At 41.0% G+C, this 22238-nt stretch overlaps 1 protein-coding gene across 3 annotated transcripts in view; it reads right to left on the reverse strand.

Annotated features, from left to right (window-relative positions):
- PRKAG2 (protein kinase AMP-activated non-catalytic subunit gamma 2) overlaps positions 1–21631 on the reverse strand; it is a 271216-nt gene extending 249585 nt beyond the window's left edge. For all 3 annotated transcript variants that reach the window (XM_087916094.1, XM_026719904.2, XM_087916093.1), the window contains exon 1: positions 20880–21631. In XM_087916094.1, coding sequence (XP_087772220.1) covers positions 20880–20978 — 99 coding nt within the window. In that variant the 5' untranslated portion in view covers positions 20979–21631. The remainder of the gene's footprint in view (positions 1–20879) is intronic.
- Positions 21632–22238: the final 607 nt, after the last annotated feature.

A 22238-nucleotide genomic window follows, 5' to 3' on the forward strand; every position in this document is an offset into this window, starting at 1 on the left:
CTAATGCAGCTATAGGAAGTGCTTGTGAGTACACAGCAGAGATTGTGCACACAGGAAGAGGAAGATAGACCGATGCTGTGCACGTACATAAACACATACACAAAAGGTCCCTAATTGAGGGATTTCAAGGCATCATCTGACCTTCCTTCTGAGAGCTAAAGGCATGGATTAATGGAACAAAACTAGGTTAGGGTAAAGGTGAAGGTAAAGGTTCCCCGTGCACATACGTGCTAGTCGTTTCTGGCTCTAGGGGGCAGTGCTCATCTCCATTACAAAGCTGAAGAGTCAGTGCTGTCCGAAGACGTCTATGTGGTCATGTGGCCGGCATGACTAAACGCCGAAGGTGCACAAAACGCTGTTACCTTCCCACCAAAGGGGTCCCTATTTTTCTACTTGCATTTTTACATGCTTTCAAACTGCCAGGTTGGCAGAAGCTGGGACAAGTAATGGGAGCTCACTCCTTTACGCAGTGCTAGGGATTTGAACCGCCAAACTGCCCACCTTTCTGATCAACAAGCTGAGTGCCTTAGCCACTGAGCCAAATAATTCTACTTTTTACAGGATAAAGTTGATTGCAAAACGTTTTTTCTTGTTCAGTGTGCCCCAAACTTGACAATTTTAAATGGTTTGGTGTTCAACTCCCAGAATTCATACTGGCTGGGGAATTCTGGGAGTTGACATCCACACTTGCTAAAAGTTGTCATGGTTAGGAAATACTGTTTTAGATGCCTACTTGATCAACGATTGTCCCAAACAAAATTTTGGCTCTAGATACAGTTGCAAACATACAATAGGAATGAAATTCTGGGAGTCAACCCTCTCACTTCCATGCAGATCTCCAACTTCCTATTGAACTTGGGAGAATAATTTAAAGATAGAACTGTTTTTTCTGCTTCTATCCTTTTTTTAATGGACCTCTTTTTTAAAAATGAGAAATTGAAAAATTGTCCAGGGAAGTAAAAATACCACCCAGTGAAATATTTTCTTTAAGAATAATGAATATAATATAAAAATGCAAGATTCTCATGAATCGCTACTCTTCCTGCCCCATGTTTCTAATAGATAATTGTTGATTTACGGCCGCAATTTGGGACTAGAATTTCTGTTCCTAAGGGAGGTAGTTGTTAAAAGTCAGTCATACTCAACTTTATTTTCCTGCCATGACTGTTAAGCAAATCAATGCAGTTGTTAAGTGAATCATGTGGTCACTAAGCAAATCTGGCATCCTGCATTGGCTTTGCTTATCAGAAGCCACCTGAGAAGATTGTAAATGGCAATAATGTGACCCTGGAAACTGCAACCATTGTAAATACAAAAAACAATTACGACCAACCTGCCTTCCATGGAGGACCTGTATACTGCACGAGTCAAAAAGAGGGCTATGAAAATATTTACAGACCCCTCACATCCCGGACATAAACTATTTCAACTCCTTCCCTCAAAACGACGCAATAGAGCACTGCACACCAGAGCAACTAGACACAAGGACAGTTTTTTTCCCAAACTCCATCACTCTGCTAAACAAATTATTCCCTCAAAACTATCCAACTATTTACAAAGTCTGGACTACTATCACTATTAATCTTCTCATCACTCCTTATCACCCATCCCCTCCCACTTGTGACGTTATGACTGTAACTTTGTCGCTTGTATCCTTACAATTTATATTGACTGTTTCCTAGTATGACTTGATTCCTTATTTGTACCCTATGACTATCCTTAAGTGTTGTACTTGATGATTCTTGACGAATGTATCTTTTCTTTTTATGTACACTGAGAGCATTTGCACCAAGATAAATTCCTTTGTGTCTAATCACATTTGGCCAATAAAGAATTCTATCTATCTACACGACATTGCCAAGCACCTAAATTTTGATCACGTGACTTTGGGGATGCTGCAACATATGTTAAGTGCAAGCACCAATCATAAATCCCATTTTTAGTACTATTGTAACTTCAAACGGTCACAAACCAAATGGTCATAAGTTGAGGGCTACCTGTCTTAACTTATGGGATGAAAAAAAAATTGTCTAAAAAAATCCAATCCTCAACAGTTGCTGTGTAACCAAAGTGGTGCAGCCCAAATTTGCAGTGCAAATGTATTTCTGCCCCTAATGAAAGCGACAAGAGAGTGAAATTTCTGCCAATTTCACCCCAAAACGAAGCCAGATCTGCTGTGGGGGACATCTGTTAGCAGATCTGCTCTCAATTCGGCTTCAAAGGACTTTTTTGAGACAAAGACAGAACAGGGAGTGACAAAAGAAACTTAAAAAAAAAAAATTTTTTAAATAAAATCAGTCAGTAAGCATTAATTATTGTCAGATAATTCTACTTTTGCACTGAAGAAATATACCATTCATGATAGCTGCACCAATTATCTATGTTCCTAAAACAACAGAATAGATTTAAAGCAGGCAGGAGGTTACTGGAAATTGAATATATTTTAATGATTCCCCAAATTCCCCAACAAATCAGAAAATGGCTTCCCCCCCCACATAGCTTCAAAGGTTCTTCAGTGTTTATATCCTTACCATCCCAACCTTGCACCGTAATTTCACTACAAGAGTTGCAAACCATGCAATTTCTAGTCCATGTTTTAAAATCTAATTACCCTGATTGATCCAAATCAGCAAGATGAATTTATGTTTTCTTTCAATATGGCTGAACTACAAGACCCAGCCTTTCCCAAGACTGGCTAGGCTGGCGGGAACTTTTAGAGGTTAAAGTTCAGCAGCAGCTGGATCCCACCTTTGGAAGTGGTTCCCTGTATAGATAGTCCTCAATTTACAACCATTTCTTTAACACCTGTTCAAAGTTACAAGGTTTTCAAAAAAAAACTGTTGTACTTGTACTTACAACTGTGGTTGCAGTTTGGATGCTTGGCAACCAGTTCACATTTACAATCAGTCCCATGATCACAATGTGTAACCTTTTTTTTACCTATTTCCAAAAAACAAACCAACACCATTGAGGAAGCTGAATTCATTTAACCACATACTTTACTTATTATAAAAATTGTCGTGAAATTGGATCGGTCTCAACTCACGATCACAACGTAAGGAATTCCTTATAAGTCAAGGACAATCTATATTCTAAAACAGCTGCTGAATCCATGGTAAGGCAAGGAAGACTTAATGATAAAAGCAATGTTGTATCCATAGAATGCAAGCTTTGTCTCTTTTGTATGCAACTGTGATCTCCCACATGCTATCATAGTAATTTATATTATAATTGTTTATTATAGTGCATATTTATTATAATTATACTTATTAGATATGTTCGCTTGCCTTGAGTTGTTTATAAAGATAATAAAGGCAGGATATAAACAAATAAATAAAAAGGGTGAAGCTTTTTATTTGCAACAGCACAAGCATTGCTTTCAGCATTTTGATGACATACTGTATCCTGCAGATAGTAGCAATCCTATTATTAATATTATCCACCCCAAATCCATAGATCAGAACATTGGAATTGGAAGGTTTGTTTTTCAAACTCTGGTCTGAAGGTCCTCCTAAGATTCTTTCCCAGTCTCAGTTTTGGCCATTGGTTAAATACAAAACATCTCATTAAATGGTTCTAACCACCTTAATTAAGTACCTTACTGTCCAGTGAATGATGCTCCACTCAGCGAAGCAGAGATCCTGAAGACATTTACTCAATTTTCCATTATTAACACGACTGTTTAACAGGCATCCACTGAACAAAACTGGAATCAATTATCAGGCTATCTCTAGAATTTCTCTGGTGAGTCACCCTCTAAGGCAGGTGAGTCAGTCCCCATCATGTTCTTGCACTTCACACAGCAAAATCCACTCGTTTTTTTGGCTGGAACTCTGCAGCCTTCTCCCAATGCAGTATCCAACCTTGATGTAGTGAATAAGCCCACCCTGAATGCTTTGTCCCCTGGTGTGTTGGTGAATAAACCGCATTTCAAATGCCTACATGAGGCACTAACCATTTGTCAAACCAACACAGAAAGAAACTGTACTTGAATAACATGTTTAATTTGGTTAGCCACCAGCTTGGTCATTATTCTTAAGTTAGGGATCTGGGCACATACATTTAGGCTATTTAGGGCAGTGTTTAGTATCCATCTGGTAAACTTGCAAGATTCATTTTTCTCACTCTGTACCAGAGGTGGTATTCAGCAGGTTCTGACCAGTTCTCAAGAACCAGTAGCAGAAATCTTGAGTAGTTCAGAGAACCAGTGGTAACCTTCCCACAGGAGTGGGGTGGGAATGGAGATTTTATAATATCCTTCCCCTACCATGCCCACCAAGCCACACCCACCAAGCCACACCATGCCCACCAAGCCACGCCCACAGAACTGGTAGTAAAAAAATTTTGAATCCCACACTGCTCTGTATATGTACACATCTGAACTGGACTGTTGTTTCTTCGTGTCATATAATATAGAATAGAATAGAATAGAATAGAATAGAATAGAATAGAATAGAATAGAATAGAATAGAATTCTTTATGGGCCAGGACACACAAGGAATTTGTCTTGGTTCAAATGCTCGCAATAAAAGATACATTCATCAAGAACCGTCAGGTACAACACTTAATAATAGTCATAGGGTACAATAAGCAATCAAATCATACCAGAAAACAATCAATATGAATTGTAAGGTTACAAGTGACAAAGTTACAGTCATACAGTCACAAGTGGGAGGAGATGGGTGAAAGGAAGGATGGGAGGATTAATAGTAATTGTAATGCAGACTTAATAAATAGTTGGACAGCGTTGAGGGAATTATTTGTTTAGCAGAGCGATGGCATTCGGGGAAAAACTGTCCTTGTACCTAATTGTTCTGATGTGCAGTGCTCTATAGTGTCATTTTGAGGGTAGGAGTTGAAACAGTTTATGTCCAGGATGTGAGGAGTCTGTAGATATTTTCACATATATTTCATATATACTCGCATATATGTGAGTATATGCATAAAATTATATAAATGTATCTATGTATGTATGTATGTCTGTATGTCTGTATTTATTTTGTCACGTTTATGTAGTGTATATTGGAGGTGGTGACCCTCTAAGAGCTGAATGCAACAAAATTTAATTTTAATGTATACTGATTAGCAGACATTCAAAATGACAATAAAGTTAGTCTAAGTCTAAGTTCTAAGTTTCTCAACCTACACAATTTAAAGATGCATGGACTTCAATTCCAAGAATACTCCAGCTAGCCATACCAGCTGAGGTATTTTGGGAGTTGAAGTCTACCCATTTGCAAGTTGCCAAAATCAAGAATACTGTATTGGAGTGATCTCATTCAATTTCTCCAGTATTGCCTGATATCCTGGCATTCATTTATTACACCAGGCAGTGGATGTGGCTTGGGCATGGTAACCAATCCATGTTTGAAAGTTGTATGTAAATTTTATCATGGATGCCCTGAGTTTCCTTTTTAAAAGTTTTTTATTTTTCTAAACAAACACAGACAAAACAATACATAAAAACATAAAACCATCTTTCAATTACATACAGTGTGTCGACTGGTTGCAATTCTTTTGTGCTATGTGTCCATAGTCCTCCTTCTCAAGTCACATAAATTCTCATATTTTCCATTTTATTTATATATATATGTATTATTATCATTATGGTTCTTTCATTTAACAATAACTATTTGTTCCACCACTTCATACAGGATATTCAACATTTTAAACCAATATGTAATATAACTTCCATTGCCACTTCATCTAATAAAAATACATTCTTATATCATTTTGTCTTAAATTCTATTATTTTTATATTGTAAAGTTATCTATAAAATATATCATTTCCACACTTTTTTTTCTAACCATTTATAAAATAAATCCCACATCTTATAATATTCTTTTTCTTCTTGTTCTCTAATTTCAAATGTCAATTTACTCATTTCAGCAGATTCCACTATTTTCTTAATAACTTCCTCCTGTGTTGGTATTTTCTCATTTTTCCAATTCTTTGCAAATACAATTCTAGCTGCTGTTAGTATATTCACAATCAAATATATCAGTTCTCTACTGTATATCTCTGGCACAATACCCAATAAAAATATTTCTGGTTTAAAATCAATATGACTTTTTGTCATTGTTTCCAACCATGTGTGGATTGTAATCCAATATTTTTTCGCCTCTGCACATGCCCACCACATATGGAAAAATGAGCCAGGTATCTGATGACATTTCCAACATTTTTCGGATTTATTCTTAAACATTCTTGCTTTTCTCGTTGGGGGAAGATGCCACCTGTAAAACATCTTATACAAATTTTCTTTATATGCAGTTGACATTGTCATTTTATAATTTTGAGACCATAGTTTTTGCCATCTCTCTAAGTCAATCCCGTATCCAAAATTTCTCCCCCATGAAATCATTGTTTCTTTAATTTGTTCTTCTTCTAATTTAACATCTAATAAGTATCCGTATAATTTCTTAATCACCTTTTCATCAGTACCTGTTAAAATTTTATCTAAAGCAGTCAATTTATCATAAAAACCTTCTGTTTTGAGATCTTTATCATATCTAGAATGTATTTGCGCATATGAAAACTAATTCATCCTTATACCTTATTGCTCCAGTTCTTGCATAGATTTAAGTTCACCCTTTTTATTCAATATTTCACCATATCTAACTGTTTGTTCCATTTTATATATCACTAGATATGAAAACGCTTCTATAGTTGAAAGCCAGACTGGAATTTTCAAATAGTGTTGCCTTTTAATCTTTTCCCAATTTAATAATAAAGCCTCTCGTATATAGTGTAGTCTAAAATATCCATGTGTTTTAGTTCCCTTGTACCATAGGAAAGCATGCCAACCCAACAACAAATCATGTGTCCTTCAAGTGTCAATAATCTAGTATTTCTCAATGTAATCCATTCCTTGACCCACATCAGAGTTGTCACTTGATAATATAACTCCCAATTTGGCAGACCGAACCCACCTCTTATTCTAGCATCTTGTCATCATTTTAATTTTATTCTTGCTTTTTTCCCCTGCCAGATATATTTCAGCACTATTTTATTCAACTCATTAAAATATTCTTTCCCTAATCTCATTGGAATTGTCTGGAACAAATATAAAATTCTTGGTAAAAGATTCATTTTAATTGTTGATATTCTCCCTATTAATGATAATTGTAAGTTTTCCCATATTGCCAAGTCTGTCACAATCTGTTGCTTGAGTTTATTATAATTATTCTCTTTAAGTGTGCCACATCTTGCTGTCAAATATATTCCCAGGTATTTAACCTTATTTGTGACCTGGATTTCCAGGACTTCCGCTAATTCTTCCCTCTGTTTGACTAGCATATTCTTCATCAGAATCTTTGTTTTATCTTTATTTATTTTTAAACCAGCTACCACTCCATATTCCTCTATCTTTTCTATCAACCTAGTCGCTGTTGCCAATGGGTCTTCTAATATAAAAACCAGGTCATCTGCAAATGCTTGTAATTTGTATTCTTCCTTCTTAATTTTCATTCCTTTTATTTATTTCACTTCTCTTATATCTCTAGTTATCACTTCTAATGTTAACACAAACAACAGAGGTGACAGCGGGCAACCTTGTCTTGTACCTTTCTTTATAGCAATATAATCTGTTAATTCCCCATTAATCATTACCTTTGCTGTTTGATCATGATATACAGCTTCTATGGCTTGAATAAATTTCTTACCAAAGTCCATCTGTTCCAATTGTAATAACATAAATCGCCAATTTACATTATCAAAGGCTTTCTGTACTTCTAAGAATATCAAGGCCATTTGTTTTTCAGGATGTGCCGCGTAGTATTCCAATGTGTCCAGGATAGTTCTCATATTATCTTTAATATGTCTCTTTGGTAGAAATCCATTCTGATCGGGGTGAATAAAATTATTTAAATATTGTTTGAGTCTTTCTACCATTGTTGAAGCAAAAATTTTATAGTCTGAGTTCAATAAGGAAATGGGTCGATAGTTCCTAATTAGTTGCGGGTCCGCTTCCTCCTTTGGCACAAGTGTAATATATGCTTCTGACCATGATTTAAGTGTCCTCTTTTTTAACATAACTTCATTCACGACTTACAGAAGCAAAAGGTTTAACTGCTCCTGCCCGGTGCTTTTCCATTATTTTGTTTTTTAATTGCTTCCGTTAGTTCCATCATTGTTATGTTTCCTTCTAACATCATTTCAATATCTTTTGGTTTCTGGGGCAAATTTGCTTTCTGTCGATATTGTTTAATCTCCCCTTCCTCTATTATCTCTTGTTCATATAACTTCCGATAAAAGTCCTGTACAATTTTTTTCTTCTCTGTGTTTCCATAGCAGGCTTGCCCTTAGTCATCTATCAATTGAGCTATTTTTCTTGATTCTTTCTCCTTTTTCAATTTATATGCTAACCATCTGCCTGGCTTATTTGCATCTTCAAAATAGTTTTGCTTAGCATTTCTAATATTCTGTGCTAGTTTCTCTTTTCCCATTAGTCCCATTTTGTGTTTAACTATATCCATTTGTATTTTCACATCTTTTTTTAATGGTGATTTTTGTAGTTCTTTCTCAAGTCTCTTGTGATCATCCTCTAACATTTTCAATGCCTTTCTTTTCTTTTCGTTTCTTATCTTTGTATCATTTATTATCAGACCCCTAGAGTAAGCCTTCAATGTATCCCACAAATTTTGTATTGATGTATCTTCTGTTCTATTCTCCTTGAAAAAGAAATCCAATTCTTTCTCCATTTTCTGTGTAAAGTCCTTTTCTTTTAATAAAGCATTATTTAAAGTCCATCTAGATTTTTTTCTTTGTCCTTTCCACTTAATTGTCATTGGATTGTGGTCTGCCCAGGTACCAGTTTCTATCTCAATTTCCTGTATGTTAATAATTAATTCCACTGACACCCATATCCTATCTATTCTGGACTATGATGAGTGTCTATTTGAATAAAAAGTATATTGTCTATTTTTAATATTTCTTTCTCTCCAAGCATCCTTTAGGTTTAGTTCATCTGTCATTTAAAAAAAAGATTTTGGCAAGATCTTTCTGTGTTGTTTTATTGTTTTCTGTGTTTTATTGTCCATCTTCTCATTAATTATTCCATTAAAGTCCCCTAACATACATATATTATCGTATTCTAAGTCAATTATTGTCCTGTGTAATTTTTTATAAAATCCTTCTTGATTGTCGTTTGGAGCATAAATTGCAATTAAAAGTAATTTCACATTATTGTCTATTATCTCCACCATCAAGACTCTTCCATCATCGTCCGTGTACATTTGTTTTGCTGGAATTGTATCTTTAATGTATAAGACTACTCCTCTTTTCTTAACTCGTGTCAGTGAAGTAAATATTTTCCCTAATTTTGGCTGTACCAGTAGTTGTTCATATTGTTTTTTAATGTGTATTTCTTGTAGGCAAATTATATCAAATTTCAATTTTTCTAATTTATGAAATGTTTTCCTTCTTTTAATAGCAGAATTGAGTCCATTTATATTAATTGTAATCAATTTTTTCTCTTCCATGTTTTATACTTTATAGGAGAAGTTAGCAGCTCTGGTTGATCTCGCCTCTCTTTGTTCTTTAGGTTCCCCATTGTCTCATACAGCTCCTTGTTCTTTTTGAATCACTTCAAGGCACTCCTCTTTCAGTTTGAGTATTGCTTCTTGTCTTTCCCTCTCATCTTCCTTGTCTCTGAAATATTCTGCATAAAATAATTCTGCTTTCTCAATTGAATCAATTCTATGTGTTTGCTCTTGCCATGTAAACTGAAGGCCTTCTGGTATCAGCCATCTGTAGTTCACACCTTTCTTCAAAAGAATTTTAGTCAGGAATTGATATTCTCTTCTCATCTCTCTTATTTTTCTAGTACTTGTTTCAAGACCACAATCTCCTTGCTATCTGTAATATTTGCATTTTAATGGCCCTCTTCATAAATCTTATATGTACTTCGCTTGGTAGATTATTTCTCACTGCATATCTTGTAAAGACTCGAAGCATTTCATCTACTCCATCATCATTTTCTCTTTAGTTATTTCCAGTGCTTCTGCCAGAATTTCTATCATTATTTCTGTCAAATTTTCTCCCTTTTCTTCCTCTATATTTTGAAATCTAAGTTAGAATTCAGATCTATCTATTTCCCATCTCAGCATACTCTTGTCCTGTTTAATCACGTTCAATCTGTTGTCAATATCGCCAATCTTCTTATCTCTTTGTTCCTCTCTTTCTTCGATTTTTTGGATTCTTTCTTCATACTTCATCATCATCTGGTGGATATTTTCAACTTTATCATCTGTTTTTTCTGTTCTTAACTTTGTATCTTGAACTCCTTGCCAAATCATCTGTAAAGTCATCTCTTTCTCTTTTTCCTGCTGTGACATTATCATGGATGCCCTGAGTTTTGAGCTGCTCTATACTGCTGTCTTGTTTTCTTGGAGGACTGAGAAAATTTGATTATTGTCTTGAATTCTGGTTTCTGCAACCATCCAGTCTGGCTGATTAATAGTGTGACTTTACAAATTTACTATTATAATTTTATGTTAATAAAATCCTTCTCTTGTTTATGTGGTCATACTCGTATATTCTAATAAACAGCCTATTTTCATATTTTTATATAGCTTTTTCCTTTGTTGTATAGGTAGTTCTTGAATTATAATTGTAATGAAGTCTGTCTATTATGGGTGTAAATCATAACCATCATAAAACACATCAGTCACATGACTGACCTGATTTTATATATATATTTTGTGACAATCATTAAACAAATGAGCAGTTGTTAAGTGAATCACTTTTCACTATGATGCAATTTTGCTGTACAACTCATAATCAAATGAAGCGAGATAAAACCAGACTTTTGATACCAGTCAATTGTTCAATTAGTGAACCCAAAATAAGGAAACACTCTCGGGAGCTTTGAATTCCCAAAAGTAAAGCTTTATCGGATATACCATTTTGATACTGAGGAAAGAAAAAAACAGCTCTGGCTTTTCCACACAAATTCTTGCCCTATTAAATAATACCTTCCCCTTCTCCCCACCCAAAATGAATACATTGCCCAATTATGAGACGTCCTTTTGTTATGGGAACAGTTATCTCTTTCTCCAGCACCGGCAGTGGTGACCTTGATGGTTTCCATACTCTCAAGATCTCTGCATACATTCTCAGGATTCCATTTCCCCCTTCCTTCCCCCCAGTTCATTGGCAACTTGAAAAACATCAAGGTTTGAAAGAAGCAAAGTGGTTCAATATTGATAAGAGCATTTATAAGACTCCAAGAGATCTGAGGACAGAATGTTAATATTTTTTCCCTTCTGCATCATCTATCAATGACTTTTATTCCACATTTTATCGAATATAACCCAGTGATTTGTGCAATGCACCCAGCCAAGCAATTCCTGCTCAGCCATCCTGCCTTTTAAAAATACCAACTTCCCTCCTTAAGTATGACTGTTGGAGGAATGAGAACCGAAAATCACAATATAACACAGGTCAGTTGACTTCACAAGGTTGTGAAGATTGAGCAATACACATAAGATGCAGTTCCATGGGACCAGTGTTCCTTTCTCAACTCCTAGAGTAGATTAATTCAAATAATGTAGGCAGAGGTAAAGAGAAGGTTTTTCCTACTTACTGGAATCCCTTTCCAAATATGTATTTTATAAATCTTGGGGTTTCTTGCAATTTTACCCTGATCAGAAGAAAGAGAAGGGCTTATTTTTTAAAAAAACAGGCAAAATGGTATGTAATGGTAGGTGAGACTGATCTTGGGAGACAGGAGGAAGTTTCCTGCCTGAGCAGGGAAGGTTGGACTAGAACATCTCCAAAGTCCCTTTCAACTCTGTTATTCTGTTAGACTAGACAACGGTCAGACAAGCAGCATCTGAGCCCGCAATGAAACTATGGCAAATGTCTCTTGAATTATTTTCAAACATTCAAACATTTCCAAACATTCTGTCTCTCAACATGGGAGGCTGAGTCAACCTTTAGCCAAATCAGATAGAACTCCTGGCAGTGGGCAGAGTAAGCCTGCAATAGTACATTCTAACCACTGTTCGATTCTATTCCTGCCTTAGGCATGAAAACCAGTTGAGTGACCTTGGCTCAGCCACTCTTTCTCAGCCCAACCCACCTCACAGGGTTGTTGTTGTGGAGAAAATGGGAGGAAGAAGGCATATTAGATGTGTTTGTTGCCTTGAGTTATTTAAAAAAAACAAGGGTAAGATTTTGAATTCCTACTCCTTGTTCAACTCTGGTCTTTCTAATTCTCAATGCTCCAGTTAAAATAAGGAAAGGAAATTTTTTACTGATGACAAAATACTTTGCTTGCTGACTGAGATGTTGCAATTTTATTCTAGCCCCCATTGGTAGCCCTGCTGAAGGGAACAGCTATTGACTAATTTATTGCACAATCAGGCAACATTTGCAAACAGTGTGCCATCTGGCTTCAAACTCCTTATCTCATAAATAATGTTTCTTGAGATCTCCACCACAGTATAAACAGGCTAGATTTTCATTACATATTTTAAAAAGGTTTGGCTTGATGCATTCCACCTGAAAACTCTCAACCTTTGCACAAATTTGGCCCTTAAAATGAGGTGCCCCATCTCCCAAAGAGATCTTTCTAAGCAACTTGATGTTGTTGTTGTTTCACTTCACTTCATTTTCTTTATTTTTATTTTTAGCATCACAAACTCTGAACCTCTGGCATGAGGCTCCCACATCACATAAACCCATGGTTTGCTTGATTGTTGTTTCCCAGATGACGTTCACGATTGGATTCTCAAAATATGGATGGCAAATTTAAAAGGCTGAGTTGTTCAGCCTGTTCAAACCACCTTCTAACAAGCTGCTTGATTTAACAGATAATAAGAGAGATAGGCAATCAATTAAAACTGAGCTTACATTATGGGCATCAATTTATTTGCAAAATTATATCAGAGATATAAACGGTGCTGTTTGCAGTAAAACCTCAGTTTGCAAGTATTCCTTAACTTACAACTCTAATTAAATCTGCAAATTTTGATCGTAAGTAGGGGTGGGATTCTACTGGTTTGGACCAGTTCAGGTGAACCGGATGTTAACTTTGCATCTGGTTCACCGAACTGGTACTTCAACTGACCAACTGGCCTGCCAACCCTGCCCCACCCCTCCCAAGAGTCTCCAAGTGGCCCATTTTCGGTGCAGGTAAGTGCAGGGTCTGCGTGAGGCTCTGGGAGGGGGGAAAACAGCAGTACCGGGAGTCCAGAAACTAGCCTGTTTCCAGCTTCTGGTGGGCCTCCAGAGCCTGGGGGAGACCATTTTTACCCTCCCAGAGGCCGGAAGGAAGCCTTCAGATGCTTGGGAAGCCAAAAAATGCCCCTTCCGGAAGTTCCAGTAGACCACGCCCACCCTGCCATGCCCACCCAGCAACTGGGCAGCAAACCGGTTACTGGGATTTTTGAACCCCACTCCTGATCGTAAGTAATGACAATTTTAAAGAAGAGATTGGACAACTGTTTGTCTGAAACAGTACAAGGCCTCCGGCTTGAGCAGGTGTTTGGACTAGAACAGTGGTCGCCAACCAGTGGGCCGGGAACCACTGGTGGTCCTCAGAGAAATGTCACCCCAAAGCAATTAATCCAGGCTGTGCGAGAACACAGGGCTGCGCCGCCCACATGGCCCACAGGAACACAAGGCTTGCGTCGCTTGCATTGCAAACAACACGAGATAGTGAGGGGACAGGGGAAAAGGTGGAGGGGGGGAATTTGTCCCACTCACCCCACATGCCTCACCGGGATGCTTCTTTCCACTTCTTTCTTCTTCTGCTTTTGGCTGTGTGCAAGGGAAGCAGCAAAAGTCTTTTTTTCTCTCCCACCAAACTCTGCCAGAAATGAGACTTTGAGACCCTGCAAGGCATCCTGCTCTAGGAGGCTGCACTGGCGTGACAGGTCTCACAAAGATTCATTTCTGGCAGAGTTTGGGGGAGAAAAAGAAAGACTTCTGCTGCTTCTGCTGCTTTCCTTGCATGAAGCCAAAAGTCTCTCTCTCTCCCCCCCTTAGAATGGAGCTGGAGACGGTATCCTGCGATCCCAAATAAAGAATGATCAATTGATAGGAGAACAGGGTGGATAAATTTCCTGCAGGCTTTGAGATTTTCCCAGGGTCTCTGGTCTGCGAGATTTAAAATTATGAGTTTGGTGGTCCCTGAGGTCCAAAAGGTTGGTGACCCCTGGACTAGAAGACCCTCAAAGTCCCTTCCAACACTATTATTCTGTTTTTAAAAGCAGCAGTCATAAAATGAATGCTGTGGTCATTAAATAAACATCTCAATTGTTAAGTGAACTCATTGTTCACTATGGCATGGTTTTGCTGCAGTGATAAGCAAACCTTGTGGTCATAAGGTGGGCACTGCAATTGTAAAGCTAAGAGACCAGTTGTAAGTGGAAGACTTCCTGCAATGAAGAAATCCTAAGTCTATTAAATAGAGGTTGCCCATTGTATTACAAATCTACTAAATCTAGATTTTGATTATATTTGAATTAACCCTGCCTACAGTTTAGCAATCCATGCAAAGTTAGCTGTTGTGAACAGTGTTTTCCACTTAAAGGTCAATCCAGTCAAATGTGATTTATTTGACAAACCATATTTTAAAAACTATGTCAATAGATGAACTCAATCATGGAAGATAGTTCATCTTTCTAACCATGGAGTGGGAAAAAGAGGAAACCAGCTAAATCTATCAACCTCAGGCTGCCCCTAGCAAGCCTTAGGATACATATATCCTAAGTCCCCAATATCTCTTCTTTGCATGCAGCTCCTGTATCCTTTATTTGCAACCCACATTGCTGAATTAGTAAACCTGAGGCAAAGGGGATTATGTCTGCTTTTAACAAACAAGTCCCTTCTCCACAAACAAGCTCACACCCAAAGGGCAAAAAAGAGAATGCCGCACTCACACACACTTCCCCTTTTCCACGAAATCTGTTGTTATTCTTCAGTTATAGGAAGCACGTGGACCGTCCAAGCAAGGGCTGTATATCACTTTCAGCTCTACCACAATTACAACTCCAACTTGCCAGTGGCTTTTTAAAAGAAATCCTCAATCTGCAAACAAGGCAACATGCCACTAAATGAAATATAAACCCTTCAACCTAATTGAAGCCAATCCTAAAAGCGTTTCATCAAAAATAAGTTGCGTTTTTAGTAGGCCTTCTGGATCAGTGTTAGGTTTTTTTTCTTAAACTTGGCAACTTTCAGGCCGTGCTGGGGAATTCTGGAAGTTGAAGTTCATCTGTCTTAAAAGTTGCTAAGCTTGAAAAATTGATCTGAAGCAGAGGAGTCAAACTCAAGGCCCATGGATTCAGCCCGCAGGATGCTTAGATCTGGATCGCGGGGCCAACCTGGAAACAGCAAGGGACCAGCCCACAGTGCCTCTGCCAGCGAAAACAGGCTTCCGAGCTCCATTTTGGGCTGTGATGGCCTCCGGCAACCCTCTGCCAGCAAAAACGGAACTCGGGTGGCCCTCCTGAGCTCCATTTTTGCTGGCAGAGGATTGCCAGAGGCCATCACAGCCAAAACAGAGCTCAGGAGCCCGTTTCGCTGGCAGAGGCACTGCGGGCCGCCACAGGTGCCCCAAAACAAGTGATGTTGAGTTGGCCATGCCCCCAGGCCACACCCCCAAGATCAAATACAACCCTGATATGGCCCTCAATGAAATCGAGATTGACACCCCTGATTTAAACCTACTGGTAGATCCTGACCTGGAGGCAGATTCTACCATATGCCAAGGATGTAGTTTCAGGTACAGATAATCCTCAAATTTGCAACCATTCATTGAACAACCATTGGAAAGTTTCAACGGCACTGAAGAAGGTGACCAACTACCAATCCCCACACTTACAACTGTCACAGCATCTGGGATGCTACAATCGTCTGTGTGTGTGTGTGTGTGTGTGTGTGTGTGTGATTGTAGCATCCCAGATCTAGTGAGCATGATCTGTGACCTTCAGACAAGCAAAGACAATGGAGAAAGTCAGACTCACCCAACAATGATTTACCTAACAACTGCAGTGATTTGCTTAACGACTTTGGAAATAGGTCATAAAATCAGGTTTGACTCACTTAACTACTGCCTTGCTTAGAAACAAATTCTAGTCCCAGTTGTGGTCATAAGCTGAGGACCATCTGTTCTGTAATGTATATAGATTACATGCAAAGTACTATAGTTTCTAATAATCAGGGATAAGATATAAGACTATGCTAGTGTTGACACTCAGTAGTTCATTCTTACAAGCATCTTTCAGCCTCTTGAGTTGGCTAACTTTCCCCAAACATTGCTTTTCAGAAGAATAAATCATTTTCCATCACAGCCAGAAATCATGTTCACTCGGACATGAGTTGTATAGATCCATATTCTGATGTGATACATGGCAAACTTTTTGCCTTCAAGACCCTTTCTCAAATTGCAACTAGAGCAAATAAAAAATTATTAAAGATGTTTTAGGCCTCCTCTTCCACTTTCAAAGCGTATTTACATTCTGCATCCAATCTGAGTGGATAATCACACTGATTGATCAATAAGCCAAGTCGATAAACTGATGGATACAGAATCAAAGTATAAACCAAGAGTGTTCAATGTTGGCAACTTTAAGACTTATATGGCAGGTGGGGAATTTGGGGAGTTGAAGTCTTAAAGTTACAAAGAACATCATAATCAGAGTTGGAAGGAACTTTGGAGGTCTCTATCCCATTCCAGACAAGTCGCTGTCCAGTCTTTTCTCAAAAACTTCCAGTGTTGGAGCACTCACGATTTCTGGAGGCCAGTTGTTCCACTGATTAATTGTTCTAGCGATCAGGAAATTTCTCCTTAGTTCTAAGTTGCTTCTCTCCTTGATTAGTTTCCACCCATTGCTTCTTGTCCTGCCCTCTGTTGCTTTGGAAAATAAATTCTCTTCTTTGTGGCAGCCCCTCAAATATTGGAACCCTGCTATCATATCACCTCTCTAACCGGTCTTTTTAACATGCTTGTTGGACAAGCATGTATGACAGGTATATATAACCTGTCACCTTTCCCTTTTGCCAATGGATAGAGTAGCTTTTACTTCCCCAACATTATATAACAGCATACCAGAAGTGCACGTTAATCTCCACTGCCATAATGTGCATAGTTTCTGCCAGTACTTTTCTTATTAAATCATGTTGCAATAGTTGAGTACCAAGAAAGGCGACTTCTTCCCAACACATGCATAAAAGCACCCCCAACCCACTCACAAAAAAAGCATGTGAGTGAGAAGCATTAAATCGGGGGATAAATGTGGGCCTTCCAGTTATCCGGAAAGGTTACAGCAAGTGCAAAGGATCGACTGGGATAATTTCCTGTATAGAAAGTGGCTTATCCTATCCTGCCAGTATTTAAACATAGGGGGATATTGATCTCTTATGATAGCTATAACTGAATTCTGCATTGTAGATTTAGCCCTGAATGGAGGGCTGGTATAGATGATCTTCAAGCTCCCTTCCACTTTCATTTCCTCTCTTCTAAATAGGATATGGAAATGCTTCTCCCAGTGGTGGGATTCAAATTTTTTTACTACCGGTTTTGTGGGCGTGGCTTGGTGGGCGTGGCTTGGTGGGCATGGCAGGGAAAGGTTACTGCAAAATCTCCATTCCCTCTCCACCCCACTAACCTGCTTTCCAGCTCTGTTCTCCTGTGCAGGGCAGCCAAAGAAGACCCAGCCGATCAGCTGGGACTCAGGAGGCGGAGAATAGATGGGTCTAGAGGTCAGAGGTGGTATTTGCCAGTTCTCCAAACTACTCAAAATTTCCACTACCGGTTCTCCAAAACTGGTCAGAACCTGCTGAAGACCACCACACTTTCATTGTATCTTGAATCCTGAAAATGATTTTTTTTTAAACCCTGGCCACAAGGGGTCACTCTGATGGTCCATTACTGAACCATTGATGGTTCAGATGTTGGACTAAGATGGGCCAAATAAATTCAGATTCAAATCCCCAAATGGCTGAATAAATCTCTGACGGAACTCATCAATTTCAGAACCAAAATCACCCCATACTTGGAGATAAAATGAAGAGATACCCAGATAAGCGCCCTTAGGCCCACAAAGGAAAAACATGATCTAAACCGAATGAGGGATAACAAAGATGAGGATGATAAATTGTTTTTCGACTACAAGCCTGGAGCACAGGTAATCCCCAACTCACAACCACAATAGGGACCAAAAAAATTTGTTCCTAAGCAAGGTGGTTGTTATATGAGTAACACCCAATTTTACATCTTTTGCGACAATTGTTGTTAAATGAATCGTTGCAATTGGTAAACGAATCACATGGTTGTTAAGCAAATCCAGCTTTCCCTATTGACTTTGCTTCTCTGAAACTGGCTGGGAAGGTCACAATTGGCAAATCACATGACCCTGGGATGCTGCAATTATTGTAAATACATACCAGTTGTCAAGTCCTTGAATTTTCATTACGTGGTGCTGAGGATGCTATAACAGTGCTTCACTGCCTTTGTTACTTCGAACAGTCACTAAACAAATGGTTGTAAGTTGAGGCCCAGCTATAGAGAAGTCCCTAAAAGAAGGCCTACTACCCATTTTTCCTGCTTATCTTCCTATCTACTGATAAAAACAGTTCAGACTGGGGAGAGCTTTGCAACCTGAAACGTCCATTATCTTCAATCCATGCGCTGTCACTTCTTCTGTAAGGCCAGCGATGGGGCAGCTATGGCAAATTTATGACCTATGGACTTCAACTCCCAGAATTCCCATGATGGCTCAGCTGGCACAGAGATTCTGGGAGTTGAAGTCCACAGGTCCTAGAGTTAGCATAGTTACCCACTCTGCCTTGGGCTCTTCGGTGTGAGTTCATCTATTAGAGATCCTAGACCAGTAGTGACATTCAAAAAAATTTTACTACCTGATTCTGTGGGTGTGGCTTGGTGGGCGTGGCTCAGTGGGCGTGGCAGGAGAAGGATACTGCAAAATCCCCATTCCCTCCCCATTCCTGGGGGAAGGTTACTGCAAAATCCCCATTCCCTCCCCACCCCACTAACCTGCTTTACAGCTCCATTCTCCTGTGCAGGGCAACCAAAGGAGACCCAGCCAATCAGCTGGGACTCAATGGGAGGCGGAGAATAGATTGGGGCGGGGCCAGTCAGAGGTGAAGTTGGCCAGTTCTCTGAACGACTCAAAATTTCTACTACTGGTTCCCTAGAACTGGTCAGGACCTGCTGAATGCCACCTCTGTCCTAAACCCATTCTTATGATCCAGCTGTCCCTCAACCACCTATGCCAGTGATGGCTAACCTTTTCTGAACAGAGTGCCCAAAGCACATGTGCAAGCAAATGCACACACATCCCCAAACCCGCAAAATGCAATGCGTGCCCCATGCATGTGCCCTGCCACCTCCACTTGTGCACGACTTCCGTGCGTGCGCCCGCCCCTCCGTGCATGCACAGCAGAGACCTGGAGGCCAGCTGGCTGGTGGGAGGCACACACACGTGCGTCAAAGCTGAACCAATGGCTCATGTGCCTTCAGAGGGGGGCGCTGTGTACCACCTCTGGCACATATGCTATAGGCTCACCATCATGGACCTGTGCGATCCAGGGATTCGGATCCATTTGGACATGTTTCGATGTGATCCTCAAGATCTGATGTACCGTGGAAGAAACAGCAAACTATAGGATATTTGATCCTGCTTTACAACATGCAAGCAGAAAGAACAGTTGTAGGGCTCCTTCAGTGGCTAACCTGCTTATCACCTTCAGATCTGTTTTCCAAGCAAGTCTTTTGAAGGCTTTTAAAGACCCCTTCAATTTTTAAAGGCCCTGCCAGGCTCTGCATACCTTCGCAAAAAAGCTCAACGTTCCCGAAAGGCACCTTAGTTTGCAAACAGGGTGCAGGGCAGGCACTGTTAAGATAAAATATTGCTAATGCCTTGCTTCCTATCCAAAATTAAAAATGCGTTTTAAAGATTTTTCCCCGCCCCCCTGTCTTATAGGTACAGTACTTTCCTCTTCCAGCCCATTTTAAAACTATTTCTGAATCCCTTCTACTGGGATTGTATGAATGTCAAGGCACCCTCCAGGAAGACAAACAGAATTTTAATGTTTAATTCAACAGAGTGAGGTCATCATTAGAAGTCTCCAATCAGGTCGAAAAGTGGTTTAAACGTGTGTGGAACCCTCTGCCTACCTGTGTGGCTGTGCATTGATGTGTCCATGTGTGTGCATGCTTGTGTGTATATGCAGGAGTGTCATAGCACTTTAAACTGAGGTCATATCTCCCGGTCCTACAAAGACAAACCATCTTTCTGAGATGCTGCTGCAGGCTCCAACTTTATGGAAACTGACCTAGGACCAAGAACTCAAGACCTGGAAGGGGCAGTGCGAGGCCAGCAAGACCACCCTCGCCGCTCAACAGTGCCGTGGTAACTTTGAATGGCCGTTAAAGGAACTGTTGCAAGTCGAGGACAAAGAGAAGCAAAACAATTTTGAAGGCTTCTTCCAAAACATGACAGCTTCATGGATCCTTTGCCTTGCTCTCACACCCTTTCCTCCGCCCCCCCCCGCATCCCCAACATCCCTGTTAAGTGACAGGCTGGTGCACATTCCTTTCTCTGCCCCACCCCCAACCTGTTGTTACTGCTGCTGCTGCTGCCAAAAAAAAAAATGAGATTTCACGCTGCACTCTGCCCAGGAGATCTGGGGAAGCGTTCAAAAGAACAACTTCCAACTCCTTGCCCAGGCTCGGGGACAGAGCAGGGTTGCGTTCCCACGACTCAGCAGCCACTAGCCAATCAGATTTAACCTGCGGTCTGCGCAGACCCCTCTGCGGATCTGAATACCGTGAGAACGGAACAAACGCGGAGAGCTGCTGCTAACCTTGTCCGCTGAACGCAGCCAGCAAAGCAAGACTTACGGGGATGTGAACGCGCAGCATGCGTCTCTTCTGTCCAGCGTCCTTCTTCTTACCAGACGAGGCATCCTTCTTCTTGGCATCCATGACCTTACTTCCCATCGCAGGGATGCGAACAGAAGCTGCCGGCCGGTTTCCTACGGCCAATTCCACTTGCCTGCAAAAGCTCGGTTTCCCTGGGTTGGAGAGAGCCGCGGGGAGGGGAGGGACGTGAGCAGAAAGCTATCAAAAGACTAAGGAAGTTTGCTGGCCGTTGCTCGGGCTTCGGAGGCCGAGAGATGGGTCTGAGAAGAGGCCAACGAAGCCTCGGTTCATCGTCCGCCAGCTCGAGCCCCGGATGCCCCGGCGGAGTAACAACGCGATCCCACTAGAGGGACACCAAGGTTGCTGCCCGGTCAGAATCCGCCACAATTTCCCTGACGCTGCTTAAAGTTTCCAGACAGGCATCTTCCTGGAGTCCCCGCGCGCGCGCACAGGAAAAACGCCAGAAGGCGCCTCGTGCAAAAGGGGGTGCAAGGAGGGCGTGCAAACGGCAGCCCGAGCCCCCGCGGGGCTAGGCTGCAGATCGCGCGCCCCCTTCTTCAGCAGGCGCGGGGCAAGGGCGTTGCAATCCTCCTTGAAAGGTCGGCGGGTTCCCGGGCAAAGTGGCTGCAGCTGGCAGGCAAACGCGAGAGGGGAGCGCAAAGGCGCTCAGCGGCTCCTGCACCAGCCGCTTTCGGGCGTGCAAGAGGCGAATCTGACAGCCGCCTCGGCACAAACAAGAGGAAAAGAAGCGCGGAGGAAAAAGCGAGGAAACCCTGCCCAGAGAGGGAGGCGCAAACCTGTGTGTGTAAATATATTTCGAGCCGCCGAGGAGGCGGAGAGGCAGCTAACAGGAAGTGCACGCTCATAAAAGGCAACTTTCTCCCGGCCAGCCCTGGCACAATGCGCGCACACGCCCCTCGGCGCCTTCCGTGCCTCTCCCTGCAGCCAAGGCCGCCGGACACCTCCGCCGAGCAGCCGCTTGAAGGACGCCCTTCGGCCACTCCGGCCGCTGTGCTGCGCAGCCCGGGTACTCCTCGGCAGCGGGGCCAGATCTGGAAGGAATCCACCGGAGGTGCTGGGCAGCCGCGGTATCCAGCGCTGTCCCCAATCCCTCCGGAGGTCTCTGCATTGGGCAAGGGTGGTTGACCCACGAGGACGAAGCCACACGTGTGTCCTCCCCCACCCCCTCCCCCGGGTTGCTAGTCTGGAGTAGGGAGCGCGCGGCTGAGGGCGCGCCGCCGTCAGACACGCCTGCCCGCTGCGCAGCGGGCACAAAGTCTGCGGGAGGCGCCAGCGGCCAAAGGTGCCGAGACTGCAGTGGCCTGAGTGGTCCCTAAC

The sequence above is a fragment of the Pseudonaja textilis genome, chromosome Z (genome assembly GCF_049901715.1).
Source record: "Pseudonaja textilis isolate UNSWEBS1 chromosome Z, rPseTex1.2, whole genome shotgun sequence".
Lineage (NCBI taxonomy): Eukaryota > Metazoa > Chordata > Lepidosauria > Squamata > Elapidae > Pseudonaja > Pseudonaja textilis.